At 41.1% G+C, this 13,385-nt stretch overlaps 1 protein-coding gene across 1 annotated transcript in view; it reads right to left on the minus strand.

Moving 5' to 3' along the window:
• The window catches only part of AMFR (autocrine motility factor receptor), a 32,895-nt gene that overhangs the window by 6,480 nt on the left and 13,030 nt on the right, over window positions 1-13,385 (minus strand). The window contains exons 4-11 of the mRNA XM_033128346.1: window positions 13,121-13,273; window positions 10,809-10,849; window positions 10,517-10,649; window positions 8,938-9,071; window positions 8,025-8,135; window positions 7,259-7,449; window positions 5,369-5,472; window positions 122-256 (exon numbers count right to left, since the gene is read on the minus strand). Of these exons, the coding sequence (XP_032984237.1) occupies window positions 122-256; window positions 5,369-5,472; window positions 7,259-7,449; window positions 8,025-8,135; window positions 8,938-9,071; window positions 10,517-10,649; window positions 10,809-10,849; window positions 13,121-13,273 (1,002 nt within the window). The remainder of the gene's footprint in view (window positions 1-121; window positions 257-5,368; window positions 5,473-7,258; window positions 7,450-8,024; window positions 8,136-8,937; window positions 9,072-10,516; window positions 10,650-10,808; window positions 10,850-13,120; window positions 13,274-13,385) is intronic.

Genomic DNA, 13,385 nt, shown 5'->3' on the forward strand with positions numbered 1-13,385 from the left:
TTACAGAAACCCTTCATCAAACCATAAATAATATTCAGTTATGAGAGTAACTAAAAATGTCTAAAGAATTAAATCTTTGTGAAGACAGAATCCATTTGTCCTGTTTAAAAGCCCAGCTTACCTGTGTGGGAAAAGGTACTTGAATCCGTCCTTCTAAAATGTTGTCTGTTGTTATTTCAACTGAGCGTGTCAGCTGGAGGTCCTGCAGCACGAGGTGGTATGGAACCTGGGGGAACATTTCTTGAATCTGATGGGCCTATCAGAATACAAACACAAAAGGCCACAGGAACGGTCACTCTCAACAGCTACTCAGTGAGGTCATGGTTGTGGCAGGCTCTGGGCACTGCACTTGGCATTCTGCCTTGAAAACAAAAGTAAGGGGCCACTTCTAGTCTGCAGATCACCAGCAAACTATACTCCCTTTAATATTTTTCCAGGATGCCACACAGATAACTTGAGACAACAACAGTTTCAAAATAAAAAGAGCACAGAAATCCAGCTGTATCCCAAAATAGGCTCAACTAGAATATTCTCATTTTTAAAAGTGAGCATTTTAAAGCTTAGTAGAACTCGGGTATAAAAATGTGTTCTTCTTAAAGGTAATTCCAAAAAGGAACAAATGTCTGATATATACCACGTGGATGAAATTCAATGTATTCTGTCACGTAAAAGAAGCCCGACTCAAAAGGCGATGTAGTGTATTCCATTTACGTGACATTCTGGAATAGGCAAAATTATAGGAACAGAAAACTGATTAAGTGGTTACCAGAGGCTGGGGGTTAGGGAGAATCCGGGCACAATGGAATTTGGAGGGAGGGGACATGGAACTGTTCTGTATCTGGGTTATGACGGTGGTCACACAACTGTATGAGTGTGACAAAACTCATAGAACTGGATACTAAAAAGGGTCAATTTACTCTATGTAAGTTATACCTCAATTTGAAAAGGAAAGATTACAGGTAAAGAATGTGAATTCCTAATATTGCTCTGGAGCTGCAGTTTTCAAAGTGAACTCTCGAAATGTCTCCGAGTCCATTTCGGTGGGGCTCCAGGTCGGGCATGTGCCTGGAGGGGAACAGGCACAGGTTTCAGCAGACTCCCACCCACACTGCCCTCAAGGAGGCTCCAGATTTTGTTTTTCATATACGTCTGTTTATTTTACAGTGCTTATGCTTAAGGCTTTATTTGCAGAAAAGTCCCAATGATCAAAAGAAAAAAAGAGGAGGAAAACCAAAATTACTTTAGGGACACAATCAAGACTGCTATTGGGACAATGGCTCCTAAGGAACATGTCCTTACAAGTGACAAAGAGGAGGACGAGTCTCACCGTCAGGGCCTTGAGAGAAAAGACCAGGGTGAGACTTGCACAAAGCTTTGCTTAGAGTCACTGCTGTGGAGGGAGAGAGCAAGACAAGCAGAGCAGAGCAGAAGCACCTGGGATTCCCTGCGTCCTGCGATCCCCTTATTGTTGATTTGATTATTTTTTCCTGGGTCCAATCAAACCCACTGGAGAAGAGTCCATAAAAACCTCAATAATCAGATAACATTTATCTGTATTCTTTTCTTTTTTCTTTCTTTTTTTTAATAAATTTTATTGGGGGACAGTGTGTTTCTCCAGGCTGTTGTCCTTCAATCTAGCTGTGGAGGGCGCAGCTCAGCTCCAAGTCCAGTCACTGTTTTCAATCTTTAATTGCAGGGGGCGCAGCCCACCATCCCATGTGGGAATTGAACCAGCAACCTTGTTGTTGCGAGCTCGCGCTCTAACCAACTGAGCCATCCGGCCACCCCCTTCATCTCTATTCTTAAACAGTTTCCCCTTCACTTCCCCCACCCCCAAAAAAATGCCCAAGACTCATTTTACTAGACCAAAACTTTCCTTCCAGAAAATCCAGTAAGTTAAATATTGGATCTTCATAAAAAATGTAGTTCCAGTGAATTCAGTGTGCTAAAAATAGGCCATTCCAACCCATCATGGAACTGGGGGAAGAACACCAGAGCCTGCTTAGAATTCTAAACACACCAACTCCAAGAACATAATTTTTATTCCTATGAGGGTTACATACCCACAAATCCTGAGTTTTACAAGGAGGCAGGTGAGGTGACCTACCTGCAGAGCCCAAAGTGTCCATGAAGAGCCTGACATGAGCCAGTCAGTGGCCGCTTAGGCAGCAGACCAGCTATGCCACCATGATGCCATCTCACTCTGCAGAGGACCTGGCTGAGTGCTTCACTAAGAGAGCAGAAGCCAGCAGGCAGGCGGGCCTTTTGTAATTGTGGTCAAAAACATAAAATTTACCATCTTAACCACTTTTCAGTGCACAGTGGTGTTAAACTACATGCACGTTACTATGCAACACATCTTTAGAACCATTCGTCTTATAAAACTGAGACTCCATCCATTAAACGGCAACTCCCACTCACCCTACCCCCTGGCAACCACCATTCTTCTTTCTGATGTTAAGAGTTTGACTAATTTAGATTCTTCATATAAGTGGAATGATGCAGGATTTGCCTTTTTGTGACTGGCTCATTTCATTTTGCACAATGTCCTCCAGGTTCATGCACGTTGTAGCCGGTGACAAGATTCCCTTCCTTCTTAATGGCAGAATAATATTCCATGGTATGTACAGACCACATCTTCTTACTCCACTCATCTCTGATGGACATGTAGGCTGCTTCCACCTCTTGGTTATAATGAACCATGCCTTCTTTTTAAACCAAACCTCAAAAACATGCCCGTAGCTACTCCAGCCCTCTCCTAACAAAGGCGAAGGTGTCTCTCCGGCTCCAGCTCCCCTCCCCACCCACCCTCCACCTTTCAGTTAATTCCTGTTTGTTCTCTTCCATCCTTCCCCCCGCCCCCACCAGCGATCATTCCTAGCCACGTACCAAACATGCTTTAGAATCTGCTTTAAAAAAAGACTCACGGGTACTCAAAAGAATTGAAAGCAGGGTCTCAAAGATATTCGTATACCAAGTTCACAGCAGCATTATTCACAATCGCTAAATGTGGAAGCAACCCAAGTGTCCATCAATGGATGACTGGATCAGCAAAATGTGATCCATCTATATAATGAAGTGTTATTCAGTCTTAAAAATGGAAGGAAATTCTGATACCTGCTCCAATGTGGATGAACCTCAAGGATATTATGCTAAATGAAGTAAGCCGGTCATAAGGACAAATACTGTATGATTCCAGTTGTTATTGCAGGCGGGGGCAGGGAGGTGGTGGTGGAGGAAACGATGGGAACATGACTTTACTGGATACTCCACCATAGGTTTTGAAGCTTGTGAATAAACGACCTTTTCAAATATCGTTAAAAAAACCCAAAACTCTTAAAAAAAAAAAAAAAACCACCTCCTGCTGCCATATCCCTATCTAGCTACCACCTATCACTTCTCTGCTCCCTTTTATTACATACTGTCAGGTACTGTCTATTTCTTCAGCTCCCACTCATTTTTCAATCCACCACAATCCAGTATTCAACTCCTCTAGCCATAGAAACAGTGAATCAGGTACCGCCACGCTGCCAAACCCAACATGTGTTCTTCTGACCTCGTCTTCTGAAAACTGCCACATGGACTTGCTACCTTCTCCAGGTTTCCTTCCTTCTGTCGCCAACATGGCTCCTCCCTCTCGGCCAGACCTCAGCCCTGAGCCCTCTTCTCTTTGAGCTACATCATCTCCCTGGAAGATCCAACCCCTGCTTTGAATATCACCTGTAGACTTAAAACTCCCAAATGTGTATGTCCAGCTTGGTCTCCAGCGAGGTCCAGAACTGACGACGTGCATGTCTCGTAGCCACCCACTTTCCCCAGCCCGACCGGACGCTGAGTGCCGGACCCCAATCCTGCTTCTCCCCCCGTCTCGCCTGTCTCTGTACACGGTGCTGCCTAACTGAAAAGCAACACGTCAGCTTTCATTCCTCCACTTCCTTCACCCCACGACCCCTACATTCAAATCAAAGCATCATCAAGTCCTGTCAGTTCAGCTTCCAAAAATATCTTAAATTTGCCACTTTTTTCATCTTTATTACACATACCCTTGTCCAAGCCACCACCTTCTTTTGCCTGAACTACTGCAACAGCCTCCTAACTGGTCTCGCTGCTTCCATTTTTGCCCCTCTACCATTCATTCTCCTCTCAGAAGCAAAATCATTCCTGTCAGTCCCCTGGGGGGACGAAAAAGCCTTGAACGGCCTTCTAATACTTTCATGATAAAACCTAACCTGGACTGTGGCCTGCAAATCCCTGCACGACCTGGCTCTACAATCTCCATTTATGTCACAATCTTGGTCCTCGATTTGCTGAGCTCCAATCACAATGACCGCTCTGTTTCCAGAATTTTCTCACCTGAAGGTCTTTGTGCCTGTTTCCCCTGCTTCCTTCCCTGATCTGCCTCCTTCTCATCTTTCATGTCTCAGTTTAAATATCACCTCCTCAGAGAGAACTTCTCCAAATGCCTCCTCTAAGACAGCCTTTCCCACCCCCACATGACCTGCCTCACTACCTTCAGAGCACTTGTTCATAATCAGTCTCCCCAACTAGAATTTACTCGTCTGGAGAGTAGGGCTCACATCTACCTTGTTTACATGGCAGGTGCTGTGCAATTCGTTTTACTGCCTAGTGGCTGTCACAGGAACAAGCTTTCAGTATAAACTTGTGAATAAATACATTAAGGTTAATGACTGAATGAACAAATGACCAATGGCCTTCTTCCTGAAGTACTGGCCAGGCTTACCCAGGCCAGTCTGAGGCCTACTCAAGCACGACTAAGGTAGCTGGCATTTTAACACTCCTGTATTTATAGCACAAAGAACACGGAATTTCAACAATGGTGAAACATGTTTCTCCAACACTGTAAAATGAAAACGCACACCATATGACAAAGCTTTAGAAAAATAGAAAGAATCAAAGTATTTAAACAATATCCTTAAGCCAACAAATAGCATGCAGTGTGTGTGTGTACATATTTGTTTGTACACAGGGGACAGGGGTCAAAAACACACACTTGGTACGCCTAATGTAAACTTGATAAAAGGCACATCATTCACTCCAGTCTGTAATCCCCCCAATATATTTTGCAAAAATTAAGGAGAGTCCAAGATGGTCCCAGACCACAACAGAATAACTGTAACAGTGCTCAGAAAAGGTCAGATTTCTGCCACGCAAGTACAATGAAAACTGGTTTCCAAACCAGTTTCGAATTTTAAAACAGGAATTTAAGAGAATAAATAAAATGCCCCTAAAACTCCTGCCATTCTGCCAAAGGAGAGTAAGACCAACAAGGTCACAGCCTGTCTACATTGGAGCTCTCCTTTCCCTCCTGATCATTAACTGTGTTCTTAGAGCGGTCGGCGGGCCTTACCATTGCGTTCAGCTGCGAGTTGCTCGCCTGCGTGATGCCTAGAATGTTCGTGGTGTGCATCACCTCCACTGAAAAACTCGGCAGCCAGCTCGCAATCCGGGACCCTAGAGCAAACGAGAATCATAATCCAGCACAAGTTTAGAGACCTCTTTCCCCGGACCATGTACTCCAGAGCTGGCCACTCCACGGTGCCAGCGGTAGTCACTGAGGGCTTACTTTACGCCAGGCCTTCTGCACCAAGTGTTTCACATGGATTAGCTCATTCAATCCTCACGAAAACCCTACATGGTACCTTCTAGCATCATTCCCAATTTTACTCTTCTCAGAGGTTTGACTCTAGTTGCCTTGGTCTTCGGCAACTTGCCCAAGATCACATAATTTAATAATAGTGGCCAGGATTTGAAGCCAGAGAGTAAGGTTCCAGAACACTTCACCACCACTAGGCTTTCCTGCCTTCCAAGGGCCCTGGATCCACACCACCTCAATCCACTCGCTCGGCCTAGAATGTAAGGAGAGTTTCCATGGCTCTAAAGCTGCTCCAACAGATGAGTGTTTGCCCCTTTTTTTCACACTATACACAAATACTATTCATTTAGAGATGTTTTCACAATTATTTTCATGAAGTATTTTCTCCTTAATAATATGATTTAAAGACCTGGGTTGTCTGATTCAAATTCATTTCAGAGAGTTCTTAGACACAGGCTTGTGAACTAATGACACCAAGAAGTCTGCTGCTTCTGCTATTTTTCTAAGAAAAAGGGATCCTAAGATATAACGCCAGCAAGTATTGGCTGTAAAACAACTCAATATCAAGCCACACATTTAAGGGTAATTTTTCTTTCCTTCACAAAAAAGCACTGAAGCATGGAATATAAAAACAAGTTAAATGGTCATCTCAAAGGTCTTGCCCAACAAAATGTGCCCATTAAAAACTGGGTACTTATTTCATGTACTTACTATGGAGAAATAAAGTTGATTTTTCTATTTTGACCAAGTTTTTAGTAGTAATTCATATAACAGTGGATGACAGAGTCAGGACCGTGTCTAAGATCTGCTGGTATATTTCAGAAGTCTTAACTGCAGCAGCCTTCATGAATAGCCACCAAAGCAGCCCCCCTAAACCCTCCAGCATCCTCGTCCCAGCTGGCCAATCCGCCCTCATCGCCTCTTCTTAGAGCTTGACGCTACTCCCCTCCATCCTTCCTTTCGGGGATTTCACCAACGCACCACCACTCCCACCATGCTCCACCCTCGGAAGTTCAAATTAGAGATTTGAACAGTACTCCTAACAGAATGCCCGGGATTCCTGTTTTACAGTAAGAAGTATGAGCTTACAGAATTTAGTGGTATTGGAACCGATTAATTCAACAACAACTCGATGTAATATGAATTAAGGATGATCAATCAGCCCCTGATATGGCACCCACGGCCTTAGAATTTTAAGTGTGGTTTTTATTCTGACTCCTTTTACCACTGCTGGTAGGCAGAATATTCATATTTTATGGGCATACAAACAAGGTGCCAACTGCTTCTGCTTCTGACACTCACTGGAAAGGCTACTCAATGACCCTTCATCAGATGCTCACGTACTACACCAATGCCATAAATTATTACCAGCAGTTACCTGTTAAACTGATCGAGTGTGCTCCTTGCAGGCGTGGTTGTACTACCTCCTCCCGCTACCTCTGCTTCACCCATTTCACACAGAATCCAGCAAAATGCCTGGTGCAGAATAAGCCCTCAGTGCTATCGATACCTACTGACCACTTTCAATTACAACTGAAATATTACATTAAACGGGCCTGTTCAAGGCCATTTATAATTAAAACAGCATCCCGCTAGGAGAGAAAAACCCCTTGGGTATGGTTTTAGTGATTGAAACCAACTAACCATCGAAGTGGAAGAAGTGATTGTGTTGGTTTAAGCGAGGTCTGCCTTCAGCTGCCGCTACAGGAACCAAATTCTCATCCAAGTTCTCTCCCTGATGGTCTTCCCTGACACGATTATTGTCAGCGATATTAAGAGACATTCTGCATGTTGGGCAGGAGGTGTCCTGTTCTAGCCAGGAACGAAGACAGGAACTACCAAAAAGGGCAAAATAAGAGATCCTTAGCATATTTTATGAGAGTTCACCAGAAGTATATTCTGAATGTATCAAATCTGTTGTAATTTTACTTTCTATTTACCACTAGTGAGATTTAAATGTTGAGAAACATTTGCTGACATTACTTCTTACCCTACTTCATTCTCATATACTTCTAGTATGTTCTGTAAGCATTAATTCGTTAATACACGTGGTCATCTATCAAGCTCCTGGTCATGACCCTTCTTCAGTATGACTTTATCACATGGCTTACCATCTACCTTTCCAACTCTGTCTACCTGAAAATCCATGTGGTGGAATCATCCAAAAACCCTGGCCTATCACGTCTTTGAGTCCTCTACTCCAATGATCTATTCTCTCACTCTACTCCGGCCACCAACTACATATGATAACCTTGGCCCGCTCTTCAAAATCCTGAAGAGCGCCACGGCCCGTCTGAGGTAATGGCCCCACTCCTGTGCCAGGATTAGTCTCAAGTCCCGGCACAAAAAGCTCCCCCACACATGGCCTAGACAGAATTGCAGCCGCAGTGGCCCTTCCCGAAGCTCCTACTTGTGGAAAAGATGTCCACAGGGCAGTTTCCTGGCAGCCTGCATGGAGTCCCAGCAGATGGCACAGTCGTCATTATTGACAGCCAGCTCCTCGGGAGTCGCAACCGCAAACCTGTAAACACCAAAACGCGCCCAGCGGGAATCAACTCCACAAACATAGACTGAGCACCACTTTACAGACTTCACCTTTTTAACACACGGTTACAGAGGAATTCAGTAAAAAACTTCCAACCAACCATCAAAAACATTACACCTGCTTTTTCTTCATAGTTTATCACAGAGCAAGGAAGGAACTTGTACACAGAAACTTTGTCTTAACAATGGCTCCTGTTAGTGACAACTTGAGGGAACATTTCTGGGCAAATTAGAGGAGTTAAGACCCCCAGAGAGCCAAACAGTCCCTTTGGACACAAAACCAATACCCATTCAGCTCACGCTTTTAGGCTTGGTTTGGCCTCGGATTGGCAAGTAAGTGTCCCCTTCCAAGAGCTTAGAGTATGTGAGTGGGAGTGTAAACATGCCTGTGTAAAGAACAAGTGAGACCCATTTTCATAAAATAGAGGGCAGATGCCCAAGGAAGCTTCCATTTCGTAACACTGAGGGTAAAAATAATGACGTAATATATTGAGCACATACTACATACCCGGTACTAGGATGCTCTAAGGATATGACATGTATGATTTCACTGAATCCTCCCAACAGTTCCAGGAAGACGGTTCTGCGTCACCCCTAGACATGAAGCAACTGGGGATGAAGCAAACTGCCCAGATGACACAGCACTGAGGGAGAAGCCACACCGGGCGGCCTGACTCCAGAGCCTACACTCTTCAGCAGTCGGGTACCAGTTTGCAAAAGCAAGTTCTCATATCATCGGGGACCTGTTATTATTAAAGATCTAAAATGTGCTGACTCACCTGGCTTCCATGTTCCCGACGACTCGCAAGTAGTTCTTGTGCCGGCGGACCCGACGCTGGACCTCGTGGAACAAGTAGCGCAGCTGCATGAAGATGACCAGGCTGGCCATGGACAGCCAGATGTTGCCAAACAGCTCAACAAGGGGGAAGAGAGTAAAACACGCAATAAAATCAACGTGAATTCACTAGCAAGCTGACGTGTGCCCCAGAAGTCTCGACTCTCGGTGAGGGGGAACTGGAACAATCTTCCAGGGAGCAAATGCATGTATTTATCTCACTACCATCTACAGTGTGCCTGCTCTTCGGCCTAGTCAGTCTGTCACCAGCGATCTCTCCTGAGGAACTAATCAGAAATATAAGAGCTTTGTGCAAAAAGATGTCTAGCCACAAAATTATAAAAAAGAAAATCAGGAAATGAACAAAAGGCCCAGTAGGGGAATAGTTAGGTTGCAAGCTTATGTACATAATACTGTATAGTCATTAATTATTAATATATTTATTATAAAATATCATCACATATTAATGTTTATTTTATATATAACATTTTTAAAGATTAATTACATGGGAAAAGAATACTTAAGTGAAAAGAGCAGGCTAAAAATCACTTAAGAAAACTAACACGTGATAAAAATTATGCAAAGATGTGATCTTGCAAACAACTGAAAACAATCTAAAGACCTCATTATGGGGGTCGGTCAATTAAATCACGATACCTCTATATGGTGAAATTTATCTTGAAGGCATTAAAATGGTTTAGAAGAATTATTACTAGCATAGGAAAATGTTCATAATACATAAGCTAAAAAACCTAAACTGTATGTCCAAAATGTGATCTCAATTTATGAATGTGTTTGAAAATATAAAGAAGCAGTAAATATAACAAAATGTTAATGTGATCTGTAGGCATTTGTGGGGGCGGTTAACAAAAGCTATATATGTGTTTTTTTTAATGTTTTCAAAGTTACTTTCGAAAAGTAAACTTACAAATGCACTGTGTCTAAAACTAAATAATTTTTAAATGCTACTTTGATACGCTTGTAATTTAAATAAACTGCCCACCAAATACGTTGATTCTCACCATTATTATTAGATCATTGAAGTACTAACCAATGAAAGAGGTGTTCAACATTGTAATTTCTTGCACACCAAACTAAAATGTAGACAATGATATGGGAGGAATTAAATATAAAGACTTGGTTTTAATTACAAAGATAGAAAATTTATGAATCCACGAAGTAGCTAACGCTGCGAGAATTCCCATTACCACCTAACAAAGTAACGACTAAATATTAGAAGCCATAGAAACTAAGGGGAGAGGAATCCCCTAAATTTCATGCTAAAAGAATTATCTATTAACTTGGCTGGCTGAGTTAACTAAGTCGCCTAGGAGATTCAGCCCACCCTCTGAGCTGGCCATCGCCAAAGTGGTTCCACAACACAGCTGTATACCCAAGAAGCAGGGGCACAGCTGCATTCATTTTTTATTGTCTTTGAGAGGTTTATCCACAAATGTTTCATTTGTTCATACTAACCAGGGTTCCTGATTCTGAAAAACTTAGCTCCTTCTGAGGAAACTTACCAACATGTGAATATGATGCATGAGGTCCAGGGACAAGAGAGTGAGCTCCATGACAAAATCTGTGTAATAGACATATGTTCCCTTTCCTTCCCATGTCCCTTCGTGGTTGAGGTCCCAAAGGTGGATGACATATCTTCAGTGATAGAGAAAAATCATTTTAAGAACTTATTGTTACAATTGCATTTGGTTTAAGTATGATAGAGGATAGTCACATTTTTATATATTTTATATATTATCTTAAAATCAACTGTATGAGTAGCCCTCAATCACCTCCCTCAAAATTTCTACTCACCGTAAAATCACATGAGCCGTCCTCACTGTCACAAGAAGAGACTGATAAAAAGAGAGAACTTTTTTTAGTAAAATTTAGGATTCCTCAGGCCAAACTTACTTTTGCAAAATGATAAAAGACAAACATTTTTCAATTCAATTAAAAAGCAGGTTATTCAAGGGGTATGGAGGACGGAGGAAGTGGATGAAGGTGGACCAAAGGTACAAATTTCCAGTTATAAGATATGTAAGTACTGGGGATGTCACGTACAGTATGACTATAGTTGTCACTGCTATACGGTATATTTGAAAGTTGTGAAGACAGCAGATCATAAAAATTCTCATCACAAGGAAAAAACACTTTTTTCTTTTGTTTTGGTATTGATAAGAGATGATGGATGTTAACAAAACTTATTGTGGTAATCATTTCATAGTGTGTGTGTGTATATATATATATATATATATATATATATATATATGTCAAATCATTATGCTGCATACCTTAAACTTTTACAGTGCTGTATGTCAATTACAACTCAGTAAAACTTAAAAGAGAAAAAAGGCAGGTTGTTCAAGTCAACCAACCTTTTCATTTCATCTGCTTCAAATTTCCATGGAATATTTTCATGAGAGACCCAACTTTTTTTATTGAGCCCTTTTCTATTAATAGGTGACAAGCAATTACACCTGTCCACCTCCTAAGGATGCCTTCTACACTCTGGAGGGTCGTTCTAGTAGATTGAAAATCACTTCTATTTTATACAGCATTAAGTCACTATAAATGATCACCCAAGAGTGTTTTGTAAACCTGGTGACCCTACACCCAAAGTATAGGTAAGCTACTACTATCCTAGATATGAGTACTTGCTCTCTACATCACTCCATATGCACTCCCTTTGCCCACACAGAAGAAAAGAAAATTAAGAAAATCAAAAACAAAATCAGGCCCTCGTGGTATTCTGTATTACAGAAATTTGATATTAAGAACAGTTTCCTCTTAATATCCCAGAACTGAACTGCTGTATTATTTATGTTTGAGATGAGAAAACTCCCAGTTATAAATGGAAAATATTTTACCATACATAGAACACACTATAAATATAAAAATGTAATTTAGCTTAACATATCAAATCTATAACACGATAAATAATCTTAAAAGAATAAACAGTAAGGAGCTAAAATAAAAATATTACTATAGTATGACCCAATAGGTATACCTTGTTCAAAGTTTGGCCTAACATTAATTAAAACTTAGAGAAGCGAAAGGAAAACACAGTATTATTCAAACGGTGATTTATAATAAAATATTTCTAAAACAAACTAACACAAGTCAGTGTAAAATTTTATACCGATTTTTTTCATGAGGAAATATATAGTTGTATACTTTTCACATTCAGAAAGTATTCAACCAGGATTGCAAATGTTTTTATTAACTACTTTTTCTTAACTTTATTAATGTTAAATGTTCCTTTCTTAATTTTACTTACACTACTATATTATACTCTGAAATGAATGCTATTAAGCAAAATAAATTTTAACCCTATTCTAACGAATTCCCACTTAGTTTGAACTCAGTGTTTTTGATATTCGTTAATTAGCTTCAATATATCTATTATTTTATTTTTTCATTAATAACAACAATTATGGGCAAGATAAAAGTATTTTGTCTTTGGCCTGAGGGAAGACAAATATTGTCACTGACTATAAGCACAAACAGAAATTTTTGATTTCTATTGCATAGAAATTGGTATTTTCAGAAAGGTTTAAAAAGTAAATTTTAAAATACACATGAAATTATTCTTTCAAAATAAATATGATTTACATATTATTCTATAAAATCTTAATTCATGCCCTACCTTAAAAAAACAATTATAGAGTACTCCTTATTGAGCACCACCAATCACTGCTTCTATCTTAAGGGAACTATCCTTCCTACCTGGGAGTCACTGGACTTGAATTGTGCCACGCGCCACTTTGAAACCCTAAGCATTTCCTTTACCCTCTGCGCCTGTTTCCCCATTCGTGAGCAGGAATAACAAAATGAGTCAATACATGTAAAACAAGTCAACACAGGTAAGGTATTTGGAATAACTCCTAGCGCACAGTAAGCACTATTTAAATGATGGCAAAAGTAATCACTTTTAATTAGCTTGTATTTGAAATAACAAACAAAAGCTTTCAGTACCCGGACCCAACACAAAACAAAGGACTCCAAAAGGCTTGTTAAAATGAAAAGACGGAATTTCCACTTCATGGGTGGAAATGTCAATAACCCTCTAGCTTCCTTGACATACTCAGGAATGTAATCAGAGCAAAAGCCTGTCTGCATCTTACCTCCGCAGCCATGAACGCCAACGTGTGCATTCCATGTGTGTAGCCTGTGACACAACAGACAACCGCTAATCCACAGCAGGAAAGCAGCATAGCGATCAACAGAGACAGCACTCGACCGTGGCTACTCATCGGTGTGGTGGGAGAAAAAGAGAGCTGAAACATACAAAACAGGAGAAGGAAGCTCATTCTTCTGCACGGCAGCGCTAAACTTCACTGAGAAACTCAAGGTTAACCCTGGTGGCTTTGCTTGCGGACCTGTGCTTAG

The sequence above is a fragment of the Rhinolophus ferrumequinum genome, chromosome 15 (genome assembly GCF_004115265.2).
Source record: "Rhinolophus ferrumequinum isolate MPI-CBG mRhiFer1 chromosome 15, mRhiFer1_v1.p, whole genome shotgun sequence".
NCBI lineage: Eukaryota > Metazoa > Chordata > Mammalia > Chiroptera > Rhinolophidae > Rhinolophus > Rhinolophus ferrumequinum.